The sequence below is a fragment of the Dama dama genome, chromosome X, assembly GCF_033118175.1.
Source record: "Dama dama isolate Ldn47 chromosome X, ASM3311817v1, whole genome shotgun sequence".
In the NCBI taxonomy this organism is placed as follows: Eukaryota; Metazoa; Chordata; class Mammalia; order Artiodactyla; family Cervidae; genus Dama; species Dama dama.
In genome coordinates this window covers 56,917,594-56,938,869 of record NC_083714.1, presented here as the reverse complement: position 1 = coordinate 56,938,869, position 21,276 = coordinate 56,917,594, and the positions used below count along the sequence as shown (strand labels likewise).

At 37.8% G+C, this 21,276-nt stretch overlaps 1 protein-coding gene across 1 annotated transcript; it reads right to left on the bottom strand.

The window, feature by feature from the left end:
• Nucleotides 1–4,617: 4,617 nt before the first annotated feature.
• Nucleotides 4,618–19,907, bottom strand: LOC133052473 (heat shock transcription factor, Y-linked-like). The gene is made up of 2 exons (XM_061137386.1): nucleotides 19,395–19,907; nucleotides 4,618–5,304 (listed from the first exon to the last, which is right to left on the bottom strand). The coding sequence occupies exons 1-2, from the start codon at nucleotides 19,905–19,907 to the stop codon at nucleotides 4,618–4,620; spliced, it is 1,200 nt and encodes a 399-aa protein (XP_060993369.1).
• Between the last annotated feature and the right edge of the window lie 1,369 nt (nucleotides 19,908–21,276).

Sequence of the window (21,276 nt, the reverse complement as noted above, 5' to 3'; positions counted from 1 at the left end):
GTAAGAGTTCTGTGGTGAGCATGGAGCTCAAACTAGTAAAGCATGAAGGAAATCAACTCTGACTATTCATTGAAGGACTGATGCTGAATCTGAAGAGCCAGTATATTGGCCACCTGAGGCCAAGAGTAGAATCACTGGTAAGAAACTAATGCAGGGAAAGATTGAGGGCAGGAAGAGAAGGGAACGACAGAGCACAAGATGGCTGCAAAGCATCACTGACTCAAAGGTCATGGGTTTGAGGAAACTGTGGGCAATTTGAAGGGCAGCAAAGCCCGGGGTTGTTGCTGTACATGGAGTCACAAAAAGTCAGACAAGACTGAGTGACTGAACAGCATCAAAAAATTGGTTTTGGCAGTGCTTGAGAGATGGTTCAGATAGCATGTTAACTCTGTCGTTGTACCTGGGATGACAAGTGAGATTGAGACAATTAGAAAGAGCACAGCTCAGGTCAGATTCCTTCTTTTCCTCCCTCAAAAAGTACTTCCCACAATGCCTTTTGAGAGCTTTCCAGAGAAGAACTCCTGTGGAGTCATGTGGAATCCTGAGATGTAAACTGTAGCCCACATGCCCCTTGGACCAAAAACCTTGGTCTTAGGCAGAAATAGGCACAGTCTCTGAATGTCTGCTAGAGCTGCCCATCTTCTGATGTATTAACATGCATGGTATGTGATCTTAGAAATGGGGTGAGAGGTCAACAAACTTATAGCTTCTCAGTCAAACTCTGTAATCCAGTGAGCAGCATCTTTGATTTGTGCATCCTAGTTGCCCTTAGGAATGCCTACAAGGGGTTACATTACTGAGCATGGGAGCTGGTAGGCGACTGGATCCATTTGACTTTGCCACTCGCCTTCTCTTTGAGCAGACCATTCCTCTCCTCTTAAAGTCACAGCTTGTGTCTTCAGATGAAGGTTGAGGATTGTAGAAGTGAGTGAATGCATGTGAAAGCCCCATAAAACTGATGACAGTGAGTACACAGTCTTCCTCTTTGAATCAGATCTCAAGACTTTTGGCTTTATAGATTTGCACTATCAATACATCTCAAATATTCATAACATTTTGATTTGATGGTTGCCACACAGATTTGAAGACCAGAAGCCCTGTATAGTCAGCATCTAAGCAGTGTGGCGGGGCTTGGACATTTAAGGTATTAGGTAAGAAGAGTGTGGACCATTTTATATGTTATTCCTTCTATTTTAACTGTCTGTCTGATACACTTGGGAAGGAGGAAGGCAACTCCCACCATGTGGGAACAGAATTCCAGATTTCATCCTTAGTGTCATTTGATTCCTAAGAGTGTTCTTCATTATTGGTGAGTGTGCAGCCTCCATGCTCCCCATTAATTCTTCACAGTACATTCCTGGCTAAGAAGGAAGGTAGTATCCTCTTACAGGAAGGACTTGGTTGAAACCCCAGGCATCTACTAAGCCTTCTCTGGTACTGCCATATTAGAAGGTGGGTGTTTTGTTATTGCCAGACATAATAGACCTCTAAGGTCCCACTTAACTTTTGCTGGGCTGATTGGGAGAGTACCACAATTTTCAACTATGTTTGGATGGAGTAGCTTGGTTATTATCGAAATGTTTTCAACCTTTGAAACTCACCCGTTTGTCTTGCACTTTGAAAAGAGAAAGTAGACTTTTGAATGGACATTTTAATTTGTGCCTCTTGTATTTTTGAATTAACCATCTCTTCAGCCAAAATCTCTAACATAAAAGTCAAAAAGAAAACCCAGACATACACTCACAAACACGTTCTTACTCTGATGGACACACACAAGCACAGTCACCATCTTATATGCTCAAAACACAATTAACAAAAGGAAAAGAAAACCCAAGGACTCACTGAAGGACACCTATGAACTGCACAGAAGTTCTCTGTAACTTGCTTGTAGGCTTAATGTTGGAAGTTATTTTGTAGTTGAATGATTTCACTCTAGTGACATTTTAAATCAGAATGTTTTAAAAGATATACCTTTGTTCTGCACTCCAGGGGATCTTAGGATATTTTGTTTGTAAGACTATTCTGTGATTTGCTAAAATGAAAATAATGTTGTAGGGTAACAAGACTGAAGACATAGTGACCTCTTCAGGCCCTGCAGTTACACATTTACTTCTTACACTTTAAGCATCTGATTCCATCCTCTGACCTTCTCCTATCAATTTGTCTACTTTTTGCCCCAATCTTCTGCATTTACCTCACCTAAATTTTCAATTTCACTTTTGCTATTTTAGGGACCAATTATAAAATAATTTTAGAAAATAAAGGAAATTAAACTGAATTCATGTACAATGTTTACCTAATGTACTGAGCTATAGTCTCTATAAGCTTTTGAGAATTAAAGGTACTGATATGCTAAAGCCATATGGAAATTGATCACCAAGGTAATGTATCATGCAACCAGGCTTCCTTTGGTAGGGCAATTGAGGTAAAATTTAATAATGTTTTCAGGAGGGAACAAAACAGTAGTTTTTAAACACAATATATTGGATGTCCTTATCCATGCCGTTTCCAAGTTATCACAGAGGACTAAGTGGATTAATCCTGTTCTTTTTGAGAAGGACCTGCCACTCAACCAGAACATGAAAAACAGTTAAAAGGGAGTGAGAAGGAATAATCAGTATATGGTAATGAAATAGAAGATATAATCACATTTAAGGTGATATTTCTCAATACAATCAAATTTGACTACGTACTAAGATGCCTGAAATCTAAAACAAGGCCATTCGACTTTGTGCTTGAAGTGATAACTAAGGACACCAATTTCAATAGCTCTTACAGTTGCTGTAAAATGCTTACCTCTCTAAAGCATGGTATTCTCACCTACATTTAATGAAAGTTTTCAGTAAAAGATAAACAGTGTGCTGTGTGGACAACTCCCTTATCTATGCAAATATTCCACAGATTTCACTGTTGGCTGCAAGAATGAGAACGGTGAACTTAACATTGTGCTGTCCTATGCGGATTAGCATAATAAAACAGGGACATGACTTGATGTTGCCACCGCTGTCTAAAGGAATGGCCACAAATTTGAGATTGCCAAGATTTCTAGGTAGTCTTCATGACAATCTGGATAGTCCAACAAGCACAGTCTGCTCAGAGTATTTCATTGTGAAATATATTAAGGATTACCATTTATTTTGATTCCTGCTTATTCCATGACTTTTCTAGATGATTAAATTGAATGATTCCCCTTTTTTTTAAAAAAAAAAAAATTCATATCTCTATTAACTACTACTGAATTTTAGGGACCTGGGGCCTGAAGCAACATGCTTAGAAGGGGTTCATATAGACTGTAAACTTCATGAGAGTAGCAATCATTTTAAAATTTGAATTACCACATGTGACATTCATGTAAATATAATAAATATTTATCAACTTGGAAACAATGTTCAGTAAATAGGAAAGGTCAATTGTGATGCTAGTGCAGGTTATGGGATGTTGTTGAGTAATGCATATAGCATTTGATTGGTTATTACATTTCTTTATTAATAATTCAGTAAGTACTTAAAATGTGTCCTTTTCAGGCTCTACATTTTAGCTGATGTGAAAGATACATAAAGAAAAGAGGGTAAAACACGTCGAAGACCTGTTATCTGTGCTTACCTTGATAGGAGGGCAAACAGAGGTTCCTTCCAACGCTAAGAAAGAGTTGAGGCAAAGTTGTGAGGTGGGGCTTAGCCTGACTGAAAGTAGTTTGTGTGATTGTAACTCCAGAATCCCAGTGTAACAGAAAGATAATGAAACAACAAAGGAAACAGATATCATGTCTTCAAAGAATTTGTTAACCATACTGAGGTGCTACAATCACCACAAGGAATTTATTCTGTCTCTGTGGGAAGAGATAAGCAACAACTAAATATGCACTAGGAAATATAGGGTGGAATCTTGGTGGGAGGAAATAAAGGGATGCCTTAAGGAGAGCAGGGCAAAAATGACCCTATATAATGCCTTGTATTATAAGGTAAAATACCTATCTTTTAAAGTGCCAATCTTGTGCTGACCATGGGCCAATCATTGACTAAGTCATGTTATCTTTGGTATCCCAGTGATGGTATGATGGTGATCATGATTTTGGATATGCTACAACATCTATATTTTCATAGATGAAATGAATTTCTATGTGGACAATCTGTCTAACCACTTAAGACTCTATCCAGTAACTCATAGAGTATGATGTAACTAAGAATACTCTAAGGTATGTACTGTGTATTTGCATTTTTTTATTTTATTTGTATCCCTTCCTTCTCCCATACCATCATAGTGTAGACACCCATTCACTTCAGCAGGGATGATTTCAGAAATCACTTTTACATTCTTTACCTCTCTTCCCTTTGTTCTCATTTTCATGCTTAGAAACAATTGATTAGCTGTCATTTACCTAGGATGCATAAAGAATGCTTCCTTGAACTAAAGAGTGTATAAAACAACACATTAATATAGCCAGACAATGAAATACGGCCCCATTTACTCGTTTCAAAATAGAAAATGAAACTATGAAGATGAACATGTAACTTTATTGTTCAAATATGAGACTTGTAGGAATTTGTTGAAGTCTCCCACCATAAATTTTCATCTTCATTATGCTGCATAATCTGGCACATATTTGACAGATCAGTTTTAATTAGGACAGTTTTCATATAATGAAGATTTTTGATGAGTTGACTTTGAAAGAGAGGAAGCAGATGTATCACGGATCCTTGGCACTGGGGACCATGAGTTGCCTCTCTGCTGCAGGTTAGGAAAAGGACTGTCATAGGCTGACATATTGCTGAACCTAACTGGAAATTTAGAAGGCTCCACCATCAGTCCAAAATAACTGCTCTGTAATGGAGATATGATGTGGTTCTGAGAAATAGAAGTAATTGTAGTGGTAACGTTCTCAATGAGGCCATTTGCTTGAGTGTAGCTGCTATGTGAGTGCCAATTTAAAATGCTCAACTGATTTAAAACAGCAGGTTGATCTATCACAATCTGTTCTGTTTGTCTAACTGATATTGATGATGGGGACGGAAAATCACACGGAGCTAGGGCACTTCTATTAGCAACTGTCTGCCTGGTATAAGGCTTCCGTATGAAAGGCACACTTAAACTTGTCGAGGATGAAAATGCACTCTCCCCGCTAGTTTCAGGAAGAAAATTAGAGTTACAATCGTCTATGTTGCCCCGTGCTTTAACATGCTTCTTCTTGTAATCTGGAACTAATGAAGATATTGGAGAGACATTTTTAATCCCAACTCTTCTTTTCACTCTTAGTAAAAGTTGGGGATAGCCTCTTTTGAAATTTGGATTATGATAGATCTGTAACTAAAATCAAAGGAGAAAATTATTTAGTTTCTTTATAAACCAAGGTAAAACTGACAAGCAAAACTAAACTATAAGCATTTACTCTTTTAATGATACAAATGAAATAGCATCAAATAAAATACCTCCATTAGTAGTTTTAACATCTTACATATTAGAGAGAGGCGTTCTGAAGATGGCGGAAGAATAAGACAGGGAGACTACTTTTCCCCCCACGAATTCTTTCAAAGAACCTTTGAAGCTGAGCAAATTCCACAAAACATCTGAATGCTGGCAGAGGTCATCAAGCCCCCAGAATGGCAGCCCATTGTCTTTGAAAGAAGGTAGGACAAAATATAAAATATAAAAAGAGACACAAAAGACTTAGGGATGGAGATCTGTCCCAGGAAGGGAGTTTTAAAAGAGGAGTTTCCAAACATTAGGAAACACTCTCACCAGTGGGTCTGTGGAGAGTGTCGGAACCTCAGAGGGCTACATAACTAGGAGAAAAACAAATAAATAAATAAAACCCACAGATTACGTGCTTAACGGCAACTCCCAGTGCTCGCATTCGCCACCAGCAATTGGAGGCTGAACAAGAAGAGCAGGCGGTATTGCTTAGGGTAAGGACTGGGCCTGGATGCCCTGAGGGCAATTGGAGGGAGCTAACGTGAGACAGCAACTTAAACTGTGGGATAGCAAGAGAGAGAGAGAAAATTAACCAGTGAAAATCACGCTAATGGAACACACTGCCAGCCGTTCACAGAACAAAAGAAAGACTGAACAATTCCAGAGAAGAGCTAGTCAGCTGTGGACTAGCCAATCCCCTGCCGGAGGCAGGAGGCAGGAGGGAGGGTAAAGCGACAAACTCGGCCCCAGAGACGGCATCCCCTACCAAACTGCAAACAGGCTTCCAGTTTCTAACCAAAGACTTCCTGAGATTCTGGATGGTTGACATCCACCGGGAGGGTTGCGGCTAGAGACCAGCTCCCCAGAGCAGATACAAGGCGCACCAAACTGCTGCGCGCGGAAACTGAGGCTGGGACCACTGAGGGGATAAGGCGCACTGCACCCAGGGAGAGTGTGCTCGTCAAGCTCCTGGCCTCCTGAGCTGCTCGGGCCGGGGAAGGCACAAAACGCAGGCCCAACCGAGTCTGTGCTTTTGTGCAGACCCCGAAAACTGGAACCGCATGCAACTCAGAGCCCACTCCCTATAGAGCAGCCTGGAGCCTGAGCAGTGTAGACGGGGAAAGCACACACGCCGAGAGAGGGGGCAAACCCAGTGTGGCTGAAGCACTGCGAGTGCTCCCCACACAGGCCAGTGACATTTCTCTGCAGTGCCCCTCCCTCCCCACAACACGACTGAACAAGCAAACCAAAACAAGAGACAACATCCACCTGCTTGTGTCAGGGCGGAAGTTAGACACAGAAGAGACCTGCAAACAGAAGCCAAAGAAACAAAGGGAACCGCTTCAGAAGTGACCGGTGCAACAGATTAAAATCCCTGTGGTCAACACCAACTAAACCGGAAGGGGCCTATAGATATCGAGAAGTGTAAGCTAGAACAAGGAGCTGTCTGAAACTGAACCAAACCCACTCTGCACGGAACAGCTCCAGAGAAATTCATACATATATTTTTACTATTTTTTTTAATTAAAAATTTTTTTATCTTTTCTTTTTTTAAATTTTCTCTTTTATTTTCTTTTAAAATTCCTATTACTACTCTATTACTCCTTAATTGTCATTTTCTTTTATTTTTTTTAAACTCCTTTATTACTCCTCCATTACTCCTTAATTTTCATTTTCATATATTTTTACTATTGTTTAATTATTTTTTTTCCTGATTTTTCTTTTCTTCTATTATTTTCTTTCAGTGTCCTCTATTACTCCTTAACTTTCATTTTCATTCTCATATAATTTTACGATTTTTTAAATTAAATATTTTTATTTTCTTTTAAAGTCCTCTATTACTCCTTAATTTTCATTTTCATTTCACTCTAACTTTGCAAATTAAAAGAAGACCCTATTTTTAAAGTGACATTCATATATATTTCTTAAATTTTTGTGTTTTTGTTGTTAATATTGTATTTTTAAGAGTCTAACCTCTACTCTAGATTTTTCATCTTTGTTTTTCAGTATTTGATATCAATTTTGGACATTAAGAATCCAATATTCAGTACCCATTTTTACTCAGGAGTGTGTTGATTACTTTCTCCCCCTTTTGACTCTCCATTTTCTCCCCCAGATCACCTCTATTTCCTCCCTCCCCCTTCTCTTCTCAATCCAATTCTGTGAAACTCTGTGGGTGTTCTGGGCTATGGAGAACACTTAGGGAAGAGAGTACTGCATAGATCTCTCTCTCTCTCCTCTTGAGTCCCCCATTTTCTCCTCCTGCTCATCTCTATCTCCTTCCTCCCTCTCCTCTTCTTCATGTAACTTTGTGAAACTCTCTGGGTGTCCCTCGCTGTGGAGAATCTTTTCACCATTAACCAAGAAGTTTTATTATCAATGCTGTATAGTTAGAGAAGCCTTGAGGCTACTGGAAGAATAAGATTGAAATCCAGAGGCAGGAGACTTAAGCCCAAAACATGAGAACACCAAAGAACTCCTGACTACAGGGAAGATTAAGTAATAAAAGATCACCCCAAAGCCTCCATACCTACACTGAAACCAACCACCACCCAAGAGCCAATAAGTTCCAGAGCAAGACATACCATGCAAATTCTCCAGCAACGCAGGAACATAGCCCTGAGCGTCAACATACAGGCTACCCAAAGTCACACCAAACACACAGACACATCTCAAAACTCACTACTGGACACTCCATTGCACTCCAGAGAGAGGAAATCCAGCTCCACTCACCAGAACACCGACACAAGTTTCCCTAACCAAGAAACATTGACAAGCCAATCATCCAACCCCACCCACCGGGAGAAACCTCCACAATGAAAAGGAACCACAGACCACCAGAACACAGAAAGGCCACTCCAAACACAGCAATCTAAACTGATGAAAAGGCAGAGAAATACCCAACAAGTAAAGGACCATGAAAAATGCCCACCAAGCCAAACAAAAGAGGAGGAGATAGGGAATCTACCTGAAAAAGAATTTAGAATAATGATAATAACAATGATCCGAAATTTTGAAAACAAAATGGAGTTACAGATAAATAGGCTGGAGACTAGGATTGAGAAGATACAAGAAATGTTTAACAAGGACCTAGAAGAAATAAAAAAGAGTCAGTACATAATGAATAATGCAATAAATGAGATCCAAAACACTCTGGAGGGAACCAAGAGTATAATAACGGAGGCAGAAGATAGGATAAGTGAGGTAGAAGATGAAATGGTGGAAACAAATGAAGCAGAGAGCAAAAAAGAAAAAAGAATCAAAAGAAATGAGGACAACCTCAGGGAACTCTGGGAAATGTGAAATGCCCCAACATACGAATCATAGGAGTCCCAGAAGAAGAAGACAAAAAGAAAGGCCATGAGAAAATACTTGAGGAGATAACAGCTGAAAGCTTCTATAAAATGGGGAATGAAATAGTTACACAAGTCCTAGAAACCCAGAGAGTCCCAAACAGGATAAACCCAAGGTGAAACACCTCAAGACACTTATTAATCAAATTATCAAAGATCAAACACAAAGAACAAATATTAAAAGCAGCAAGGGAGAAACAACAAATAACACACAAAGGGATTCCCCTAAGGATAACACCTGACCTATCAAAAAAACTCTTCAGGCCAGAAGGGAATGGCAGGACATACTTAAAGTAAGGAAAGAGAATAAACTACAAACCGGATTATTGTACCCAGCAAGGATCTCATTCAGACTTGAAGGAGAATTCAAAAGCTTTACAGACAAGCAAAAGCTGAGAGAATTCAGCACCAGCAAACCAGCTCTTCAACAAATGCTAAAGGATCTACTCTAGACAGGAAACACAGAAAGCTTGTATAAAAGCAAACCCAAAACAACAAAATAAATGACAATGGGACCATTCCTATCAATAATTACCTTTAATGTAAATGGGCTGAATGCCCCAACCAAAAGACAAAGACTGGCTGAATGGATACAAAAACAAGACCCCTATATATGCTCTCTACAAGAGACTCACCTCAAAACAAGGGACACATACAGACTGAAAGTGAAGGGATAGAAAAAATAATTTCACGCAAATGGAGACCAAAAGAAAGCAGGAGTCACAATACTCATATCAGATAAAATAGACTTTAAAATAAAGACTGTGAGCCACTATGGAGAACACTGTGGAGATTTCTTAAAAAACTGGAAATAGAACTGTCATATGACCCAGCAATCCCACTCCTGGGCATACACACCAAGGAAACCAGATCTGAAAGAGACACATGTACCCCTATGTTCATCACAGCACAGTTTATAATAGCAAGGACATGGAAACAACCTAGATGCCCATCAGTAGACGAATGAATAAGGAAGCTTTGGTACATATACACTATGGAATATTACTCAGCCATTAAAAAGAATTCATTTGAATCAGTTCTAATGAGATGGATGAAACTGGAGCCCATTATGCAGAGTGAAGTAAGCCATAAAGATAAAGACCAATACAGTATACTAACACATATATATATATGGAATTTTAGAAGATGATAATGACAACCCTCTATGCAAAACAGAAAAAGAGACACAGATGTATAGAACAGACTTTTAGACTCTGTGGGAGAAGGCGAGGGTGGGATGTTTAGAGAGAACAACATTGAAACAAGTATACTATCAAGGGTGAAACAGATCACCAGCCCAGGTTGGATGCATGAGACAGGTGCTCAGGGCTGGTGCACTGGAAAGACCCAGAGGGATGGGATGTAAAGGGAGGCAGGAGAGGGGATCGGAATGGGGAAGACATATAAATCTGTGGCTGATTCATGTCAATGTATGGCAAAAACCACTGCAATATTGTAAAGTAATTAGCCTCCAATGAATAAAAATAAATCGGAAAAAAATTAAATAAATAGATAAGTAAAGGCTGTGAAAAGAGACAAAGAAAGACACTACATAATGATCAAAGCATGAATCCAAGAAGAAGATATAACAATTATATATATATATATATATATGCACCCAACATAGGAGGACCACAATATGTAAGGCAAATGCTAATGAGTATGAAAGGGGAAATTAACAATAACACAATAATAGTGGGAGACTTTACTACCCTACTCACACCTATGCATAGATATACTAAATAGAAAATTAACAAGGAAACACAAACTTTAAATGACACAATGGACCAGCTAGACCTCATTGATATCGATAGGACACTGCACCCAAAACAATCAATTTCACCTTTTTCTCAAGTGCACACGGAACCTTCTCCAGAATACAACACATCCTGGGCCACAAATCTAGCCTTGGGAAATTCAAAAAAATTGAAATCATTCCAGCCATCATTTCTGACCACAATGCAGTGAGACTCGATCTCAATTACAGGAAGAAAACTATTAAAAATTCAAACATATGGAGGATAAATAACACGCTTATGAATAACCAACAAATCATAGAGGAAATAAAAAAAGAAATCAAAATATGCATAGAAACAAATGAAAATGAAAACACAACAACCCCAAACCTATGGGACACTGTAAAAGCAGTGCTTGGGGGAAGGTTCATAGCAATACAGGCTTACCTCAAGAAACAAGAAAAAAGTCAAATGAATACCTAGCTCTACACCTAAAGCAACTAGAGAAGGAAGAAATGAAGAACCCCAGGGTGAGTAGAAGGAAAGAAATCTTAAAAATAAGGGTAGAAATAAATGCAAAGAGAGAGAGAGAGAGAGAGAGAGAGAGAGAGAGAGAGAGAGAGAGAGAGAGCATAGCAAAAATCAACAAAGCTAAGAGCTGGGTCTTGGAGTAGATATACAAAATTGACAAACTGTTAGCAAGACTCATTAATAATCGAAGGGAGAAGAACCAAATCAACAAAATTAGAAATGAAAATGGAGAGATCACAACAGACAACACTGAAATACAAAGGGTCATAAGATATTACTACCAGCAATGCTATGCCAATAAAATGGAAAACTTGGAAGAAATGGACAAATTCCTAGAAAAGCATAACTTTCCAAAACTGAGCCAGGAAGAAACAGAAGATCTTAACAGACACATCACAAGCAAGGAAATCGAAATTGTAATCAGAAATCTTCCAGCAAACAAAAGCCCAGGACCAGATGGCTTCACAGCTGAATTCTATCAAAAACTGAGAGAAGAGCTAACACCTATCTTACTCAAACTCTTCCAGAAAACTGCAGAATAAGGTAAACTTCCAAACTCATTCTATGAGGCCACCATCACCCTAATTTAAAACCAGACAAAGATGCCACAAAAAAAGGAAAACTATAGGCCAATATCACTGATGAACATAGATGCAAAAATCCTTCACAAAATTCTAGCAAACAGAATCCAACAACATATGAAAAAGATCATACATCATCACCAAGTAGACTTTATCCCAGGAATGCAAGGAGATTTTAATATCCACAAATCAATCAATGTCATACACCATATTAACAAATTGAAAGATAAAATCCATATGATTATCTCAATAGATGCAGAAAAAGCCTTTGACAAAATTCAACATCCATTTATGATAAAAAAAAACTCTCCAGAAAGCAGGAATAGAAGGAACATGCTGCTACTGCTAAGACACTTCAGTCGTGTCTGACTCTGTGTGACCCCATCCCTGGGATTCTCCAGGCAAGAACACTGGAGTGGGTTGCCATTTCCTTCTCCAATGCATAAAGGTGAAAAGTGAAAGTGAAGTCGCTCAGTCATGTCTGACTCTTCGCAACCCCATGGGCTGCAGCCTACCAGGCTCCTCCATCCATGAGATTTTCCAGGCAAGAGTACTGGAGTCGGGTGCCATTGCCTTCTCTGAGAAGGTACATACTGAAACACAATAAAAGCTATATATGACAAACCCACAGTAAACATTATCCTCAATGGTGAAAACTTGAAAGCATTTGAAGGCATTCCCCTAAAACCAGGAACAAGACAAGTGTACCCATTTTTACCACTACTACTCAACATAGATTTGGAAGTTTTGCCCACAGCAATCAGAGCAGAAAAAGAAATCAAAGGAATCCAGATAGGAAAAAAAGAATGAAACTCTCACTGTTTGCAGATGACATGATCCTCTACATAGAAAACCCTAAAGATTCTACCATAATTACTGGAGCTAATCAATGAATATGGTAAAGTTGCAAGAATAAAATTAACACACAGAAACCCCTTGCATCCCTATGCATTAACAATGAGAAAACAAAAAGAGAAATTAAGGAAACAATACCATTCACCATTGCAACAAAAACAATAAAATACTTAGGAGTATATCAACCTAAAGAAACAAAAAGACCTATACATAGAAAACTATAAAACACTGATGAAAGAAATCAAAGAGGACACAAACAGATGGAAAAACATACCGTGTTCATGGATTGGAAGAATCAATATTGTCAAAATGGCTATTCTACCCAAAGCAATCTATAGATTCAATGCAATCCCTATCAAGCTACCAACGGTATTCTTCACAGAACAAGAACAAATTATTTCACAATTTGTATGGAAATACAAAAAACCTCGAATAGCCAAAGCAATCTTGAGAAAGAAGAATGGAACTGGAGGAATCAACCTGCCTGACCTCAGGCTCTACTACAAAGCCACAGTTCTCAAGACACTATGGTACTGGCACAAAGACAGAAATATAGATCAATGGAACAAAATAGAAATCCCAGAGATAAATCCACGTACCTGTGAACACCTTAAATTCGACAACGGAGGCAAGAATATACAACGGAAAAAAGACAACCTCTTTAACAAGTGGTGCTGGGAAAACTGGTCAACCATTTGTAAAACAATGAAACTAGGACACTTTTTAACACCATACACAAAAATAAACTCAAAATGGATTAAAGATCTAAATGTAAGACCAGAAACTATAAAACTCCTAGAGGAGAACATAGGCAAAATACTCTCTGACATAAATCACAGAAAGATCCTCTATGACCCAGTTGCCAGAATATTGGAAATAAAAGTAAAAATAAACAAATGGGACCTAATTAAATTTAAAAGCCTTTGCACAACAAAGGAAACTATAAGCAAGGTGAAAACACAGCCTTCAGATTGGGAGAAAATAATAGCAAATGAAGAGACAGACAAAGGTTTAATCTCAAATATATACAAGCAACTCCTGAAGCTCAATTCCAGAAAAAGAAATGACTCAATCAAAAAATGGGCCAAAGATCTGAACAGACATTTTTCCAAAGAAGACATATAGATGTCTAACAAACACATGAAAAGTTGCTCAACATCACTCATTATCAGAGAAATGCAAATAAAAACCTCAATGAGGTACAATTACACACCACTCAGAATGGTTGCTATCCAAAAGTCTACAAGCAATAAATGCTGGAGAGGGTGTGGAGAAAAGGGAACCCTCTTACACTGTTGGTGGGAATGCAAACTAGTACAGCCACTATGGAAAACAGTGTGGAGATTCCTTAAAAACCTGGAAATAGAACTTCCATATGACCCAGCAATCCCACTCCTGGGCATACACACCAAGGAAACCAGATCTGAAAGAGACACGTGTACCCCTATGTTCATCCTAGCACAGTTTATAATAGCAAGGACATGGAACCAACCTAGAGCCCATCAGCAGACAAATGGATAAGGAAGCTGTGGTACATATACACAATGGAATATTACTCAGCCATTAAAAGAATTCATTGGAATCAGTTCTAATGAGATGGATGAAACTGGAGCCCATTATACAGAGTGAATTAAGCCAGGAAGATAAAGACCAATACAGTATACTAATGCATATATATGGAATTTAAAAAGATGGTAATGATAACCCTATATGCAAAACAGAAAAAGAGACACAGATGTACAGAACAAAATTTTGGACTCTGTGGGAGAAGGTGAGGCTGGGATGTTCTGAGAGAATAACATTGAAACAAGTATACTATCAAGGGTGAAACAGGTCACCAGTCCAGGTTGGATGCATGAGACAACTGTTCAGAGCTGGTGCACTGGAAAGACCCAGAGGGATGGGATGGAGAGGGAGGGAGGAGGGGGGATCGGGATGGGGAACACATGTAAATCCGTGGCTGATTCATGTCAATATATGGCAAGAACCACTACAGTATTGTAAAGTAATTAGACTCCAACTAATAAAAATAAATGGAAGAAATAAAAGCAGCAAGAGAGAAACAACAAATAAGGGACAAGTGGATTCCCATAAGGATAACAGCTGATCTTTCAATAGAAATTCTTCAGGCCAGAAAGGAATGGCAGGACACACTTAAAGTAATGAAAGAGAAAAACCTACAACCCAGATTATTATACCCAGAAGGATCTGACTCAAATATGAAGGAGAAATCAGAAGCTTTACAGACAAGCAAAAGCTGAGAGAATTCAGCACCATCAAACCAGCTCTCCAACAAGTGCTAAAGGATCTTCTCTAGACAGGAAACACAGAAAGGATATATAAACTCAAACTCAAAATAACAAAGTAAATGGCAATGGGATCTTACTTATCAATAATTACCTTAAATGTAAATGGATTGAATGCCCCAACCAAAAGACAAAGACTGGCTGAATGGATACAAAAACAAGACCCTTATATATCTTGTCTACAAGAGATCCACCTCAGAACAAGGGACACATACAGACTGAAAGTGAAGGGTTGGAAAAAGATATTCCATGAAAATAGAGACAAAAAGAAAGCAGGAGTAGCAATACTCATATCAAATAAAATAGACTTTAAAATAAAGGCTGTGAAAAGAGACAAAGAAGGACACTACATAATGTTCAAAGCATCAATCCAAGAAGAAGACATAAAAATTATAAATATATATGCACCCAACAAAGGGGCACCACAATATGTAAGGCAAATGCAAACAAGTATGAAAGGGGAAATTAACAATAATACAATAGTAGTGGGAGACCTTGACATCCCACTCACACCTATGGATATGTCAGCTAAACAGAAAATTAACAAGGAAACACAAACTTTAAATGATACAATGGACCAGTTAGACTTAATTGATATCTGTAAGACATTTCACCACAAAACAATGAATTTCACCTTTTTTCTCAAGAGCACATGGATTCTTCTCCAGAATAGATCACATCCTGGGCCACAAATCTAGCCTTGGTAAATTCAAAAAATTGAGATCATTCCAAGCATCTCCAGACCACAATGCTGTAAGATTAAATGTCAATTACAGGAGAAAAACTATTAAAAATTCCAACATATGGAGGCTGAACAACACTCTTCTGATTAACCAACAAATCACAGAAGAAATAAAAAAAGAAATCAAAATATGCATACAAATGAATGAAAATGAAAACACAACATCTACAAACCTATGGGACACTGTAAAAGCAGTGCTTTGGGGAAGTTTCATAGCAATACAGGCTTACCTCAAGAAAGAGGAAAAAATTCAGATAAATAACCTAACTCTACACCTAAAGTAACTAGAAAAGCAGGAAATGAAGAACTCCAGGGTAAGTAGAAGGAAAGAAATAATAAAATAGAGCAGAAATAAATGCAAAAAAGAAACAAACAGACTATAGCAAAAATCAACAAAGCTGAAAGCTGGTTCTTTGAGGAGATAAATAAAATTGACAAACCACTGGCCAGACTCATCAAGTTAAAAAGGGGAAGAATCAAATTTAAAAAAATTAAAAATGAAAATGGAGAAATCACAAGAGACTATACAGTAATGAAGGACCATAAGAAACTACTGTCAGCAACCATATGCCAATAAAATGGACAACTTGATGAAATGGACAAATTCTTAGAAAAGTACAACTTTCCAAAACTGAATGAGGAAGAAATGGTAAATGTAACAGACACATCACAAGCACGGAGATCTAAAATGTAGTCAGAAGCCTTTCAGTAAAAAAAAAAGCCCAGGACCAGATGGCTTCACAGCTGAAAAATTTTAGAGAAGAGCTAACACCTATCCTACTCAAACTCTTCCAGAAAATTGCAGAGGAATGTAAACTTTCAAACTCATTCTATTAGGCCACCATCACCCTAATACCAATACCAGACAAAGATGCCACAAAAAAGAAAACTACAGACCAATATGACTGAGGAACATAGATGTAAAAATGTTTAACAAAATCTTATCAAACAGAATCCAGCAACATGTTAAAAAATAATACATCATGGCTAACTGGGCTTTATACCAGGGATGAAATTATTCTTTAATACTCACAAATTAATCAATGCAATACACCACATTAACAAATTGAAAAATAAAAACCATATGATTTTCTCAATAGATGCAGAGAATTCCTTTGACAAAATTCAACATCCATTTATGATTAAAAAAAAAAAAAACCCTCCAGAAAGCAGGAATAGGAGGAACATACCTCAACATAATAAAAGCTGTATATGACAAACCCACAGCAAACATTATCCTCAATGGTGAAAAACTGAAAGCATTTCCCCTAAAGGAAATGTTCCTAAAGGAACAAAACATGGGTGCCCACTCTGGCCACTACTATACAACATAGTTTTGTAAGTTTTGGCTACAGCAATCAGAGCAGAAAACAAATAAAAGGATTCCAGATTGGAAAAGAAGAAGTAAAACTCTATGTGCAGATGAAATGATCCTCTACATAGAAAACCCTAAAGACTCCACGAGAAAATTACCACATCTAATCAATGAATATAGTAAAGTTGCAGGATACATAATTAACACACATAAATCCCTTGCATTCCTAAACACTAACAATGAGAAAACAGAAAGAGAATTTAAGGAAATAATTCCATCCACCATTACAACGAAAGGAACAAAATACTTAGGAGTACATCTACCTAGGGAAAAAAAAGACATATATATATATATATATATATATATATATATATATAGAAACTATTAACCACTGATGAAAGAAATCATAGAGGACACAAATAGAAGGCAAAATATACTATGTTCATGGATTTGAAGAACCAATATAGTGAAAATGAGTTTACTACCCAAAAATATCTATAGACTCAAAGCAATCCCTATCAAGCTACCAATGGTATTTGTCACAGAACTGGAACAAATAATTTCACAATTTGTATGGAAATATAAAAACCTCGAATAGTCAAAGCAATCTTGAGAAAGAAATGGAATTGGAGGAATCAACCTTCCTGACTTCAGGTTACACTACAAAGCTGCAGTCATCAGGACAGTATGGTACTGGCACAAAGACACAAATATAGAACAATGGAACATAATGGAAAACCCAGAGATAAATCCACGCACCTATGGACACCTTATCTTTGACAAAGGAGGCAGGATATACAATGGAGAAAAGACAATCTCTTTAACAAGTGGTGCTGGTAAAACTGATCAACCACTTGTAAAAGAATGAAAATAAAACACTTTCTAACATCATAAACAAAAAAGAAACTCAAAATGTATGAAAGATTTAAATGTAAGACCAGAAACTATAAAACTGCTAGAGGAAAACATAGGCAAATCACTCTCCGACATAAATCACAGCAGGACCTTCTATGACCCACCTCCAACAGTAATGGATATAAAAGCAAAAATAAACAAATAGGACCTAATTAAACTGAAAAGCTTTTGCACAACGAAGGAAACTATAAGCAAGGTGAAAAGACAACCTTCAGAATGGGAGAAAATAATAGCAAATGAAGCAACTGACAAAGTATTAATCTCAAAAATATGCAAACAACTCTTGCAGCTCAATTCCAGATATGATACATAAATGACCCAATTAAATATGGGATAAAGAACTAAACAGACACTTCTCCAAAGAAGACATACAGATGGCTAACAAACACATGAAAAGGTGCTCAACATCACACTTTATCAGAGAAATGCAAATCAAAACCACAATGAGGTACCATCTTACATCAATCAGAATGACTGCTATCCAAAAGTCTACAAACAATAAATGCTGGAGAGGCTGTGGAGAAAAGGGTACCCTCTCACACTGTTGGTGGAAATGCAAACTAGTACAGCCACTCTGGAGAACAGTGTGGAGATTCCTTTAAAAACCGGAAATAGAACTGCCATATGACCCAGCAATCCCACTGCTGGGCATACACACTGAGAAAACCAGAACCGAAAGAGACACTTGTACCCAAATGTTCATCACAGGACTGTTTAAAATAGCCAGGACATGGAAGCAACCTAGATTTCCATCAGCAGACGAATGGATAAGAAAACGGTGGTACATGTACACAATGGAATATTACTCAGCCATTATAAAGAATACATTTGAATCACTTCTAATGAGGTGGATGAAACTGGAGCCTTAGAGTGAATTAATCCAGAAAGAAAAACACCAATACAGTATACCAAAGCATATATGTGCAATTTAGAAAGATGGTAATGATAACCTTATATGTGAGACAGCAAAAGAGACACACACATAAAGAACAGTCTTTTCGACTCTATGGGAGAAGGCAAGGGTGGGATGAATTGAGAGAATAGCATCAAAACATGTATATTAACATATATGAAACAGATCACTAGTCTAGGTTCAATGCATGAGCACGGTGCTCATTGCTGGTGCACTGGGAAGACACAGAGGGATTGGATGGGGAGGGAGGTGGGAGAGGGGTTCAGGATGGTGAACACATGTACATTCATGGCTGATTCGTGTCATGTATGGAAAAACCACTACAATATTGTAATGTAATTAGCCTCCAATTAAAATTTAAAATATAATTTAAAAAACCATGAAAGCATAAGCACTATAAAAAAAAAAGCTTACATGTTAGAAGCAATTATATTCCTCAAGTAAAAATATGATGTAAACACATACAGTAAATACCAAGTAAAAATATGTTGTAAACATATATAGTTAATCCCACTTTAATTAGCTTCAGGACTTGTATCTGGTTTCAAGTTGCTAGGAATGTTTGTTAAATATCAAATATTTTAACCTCTAGCTGTTCTCAACTTCAAAAAATAAAGCTTTTCAACAGTTTGTTAACTCAATTTTAAATTCAGTTTTAGCTACATATGTGAACATGCTTTCTAGGTTACATGATTTAATCTTACATATTGCCAATAATAAGTGAAAAGTTTGGAATACCTTGCTCAAAACAGAGACATTGTTTTCTTCTTCCAGAAAGTCAGCTAGTGAAGCAGATCTTTGAAAAGTTTGTTGCTTTTTTCTAAACCCATAAAGGTTAAGCTGTCGAACTATACTTTTCACACTACGAGTTTCAAATATTCTGAAAGGGGCCTTTCTTTCTAAGACTTCTTTCTTGAAGACTTCTTCATTGATCACTATAGAAGTGCCACTCTCATCCCACCAAATAGATTTAAACTGATCACTTTCAACTATCTTCCAAAGTTTTTGAGGAAAATTGAGTGAAAGAAAATCGTTCAATTCATCTGTCTCAGAGACAGAAAATGTGTAACGTGGCATTTTTAACACTACTTCCTCAAACAAAGCCTGAAAGGCTGCTTCTTCAATGATAGATCTCAAAACTGAGTCCTCAGTATGTGTGTAATCACACAAAGGGGATCTAATGGTGGTTTCTGAACCAGTTGATTCATCTCTAGGAAGCACATCTTGAATTTCTGGAGAAAAATGTGCCATCTCAAAGAAATATTTCCTCAGATACTTTCCTTATCTGGCTGATTTTACACTCCGCATCTCCTAATGCTGCCTGGCTGGCCTACAGAGATAAACTTTCTAGACCATCACAGTGGTGCTCAAAGTCAAAAAGCTGTGACATCACAAAGTCACTGGTCTCCTAGCAATTGAAGGGTAGCTGTGACATCACAAAGTCACTGGTTTTAGCAATTGAAGGGTAATGTTCAACCAGTGTCTACTTCTGTATCAACTTAAATACAGGCTGCTTACATAAATAGTAACCAAAAATATGAAACCTGCAAAATCTCATTCCTAAAGAATATTTACACAGAAAAATCACATCAATAAATCTACTTGGTTCCTGAAACAAAAGTGATTTATCACTCTTCTATACACACATTCTTATTATTCAGTACTGTTACCAAACCAAACTTGGGTCTGCTCGCTTCTGTGCAATAAAGTCAATCAACTGACTGTGCATTGCAGTGACAGCAAGTGGAATGATTATTGTAGGACCAAGTAAGGCGTCCTAGCAGCTGGTGATTAAAAGACCCACACTCCCCAAATGCTTTCAGGGGAAGGATTTAACGACAGAGTAAGAGTAGGCCAAGGGGTGTGTGATCAGTTTTAGGACATTCTACTATGGCCTGTTACTGAGGATATTGGGAGACAACATCATTGACCGGCTAGTTCCATCTACTATGTGGTCTATGTACTTAAATTTCAGCCTGGTTGGGGCTTTAGCATCTCTAAAACTGTGCACAGGATATTGCTCAGAATATTATCTGTGGCCCTTGAGGAGGAACTAAAGATCCTTGACTTTGCTTAATGGCTAAATCCTTATTATTTTATATTGCTTGATTATTTTCCATTGTTTCTGCCTTTTCTAACTTCTCTGATTAAAATTACTCTTGGAACATGAGGAGGTCTACGATCCCCTATGTCTGTCTCTTTCCTTCATACTTTTCAATCTAAAGAAGAGACTGTTTAGAACAAGAAAAGAAATACAGTGTTGGACTTAGAGGTTGATCTTAAATGTGACAGAAAATCTCAGTGGCAGGTTCAATTTCTGTTTTCAGTGTCCTGCCCCTCACCACCAAATCACTGAGCAAGTGAAAATGAATAAGAGGCTCCCACACCCGTGTTCATGTTGAAAACCAGACATGGGAGAGGCTTTCAAATAGAAGAAGAAAATATTAGCAAAGAAGTGTAAACCAGCCCAGAGGTGACAGGTTCAATGGAATAACAGTCTGTAGTTAATGCCAAGACTGTTCACTTGAGGGGCAACAGTAGCCTTTCACATGTACAAGCTTCAAGAGACTATCCGACAATGTACTGACACCATAAAGCACAAAACAACTTCTTAGAAATT

Bases quoted from the DNA above. Each gene is read 5' to 3' on its own strand.
- LOC133052473 (XM_061137386.1), bottom strand. From the start codon at position 19,907: ATGGCACATTTTTCTCCAGAAATTCAAGATGTGCTTCCTAGAGATGAA. The intron at 5,305-19,394 runs GTATTCCAAACT...CTTTGATTTTAG, and splicing joins ATGTCTCTGTTTTGAGCAAG to TTACAGATCTATCATAATCC.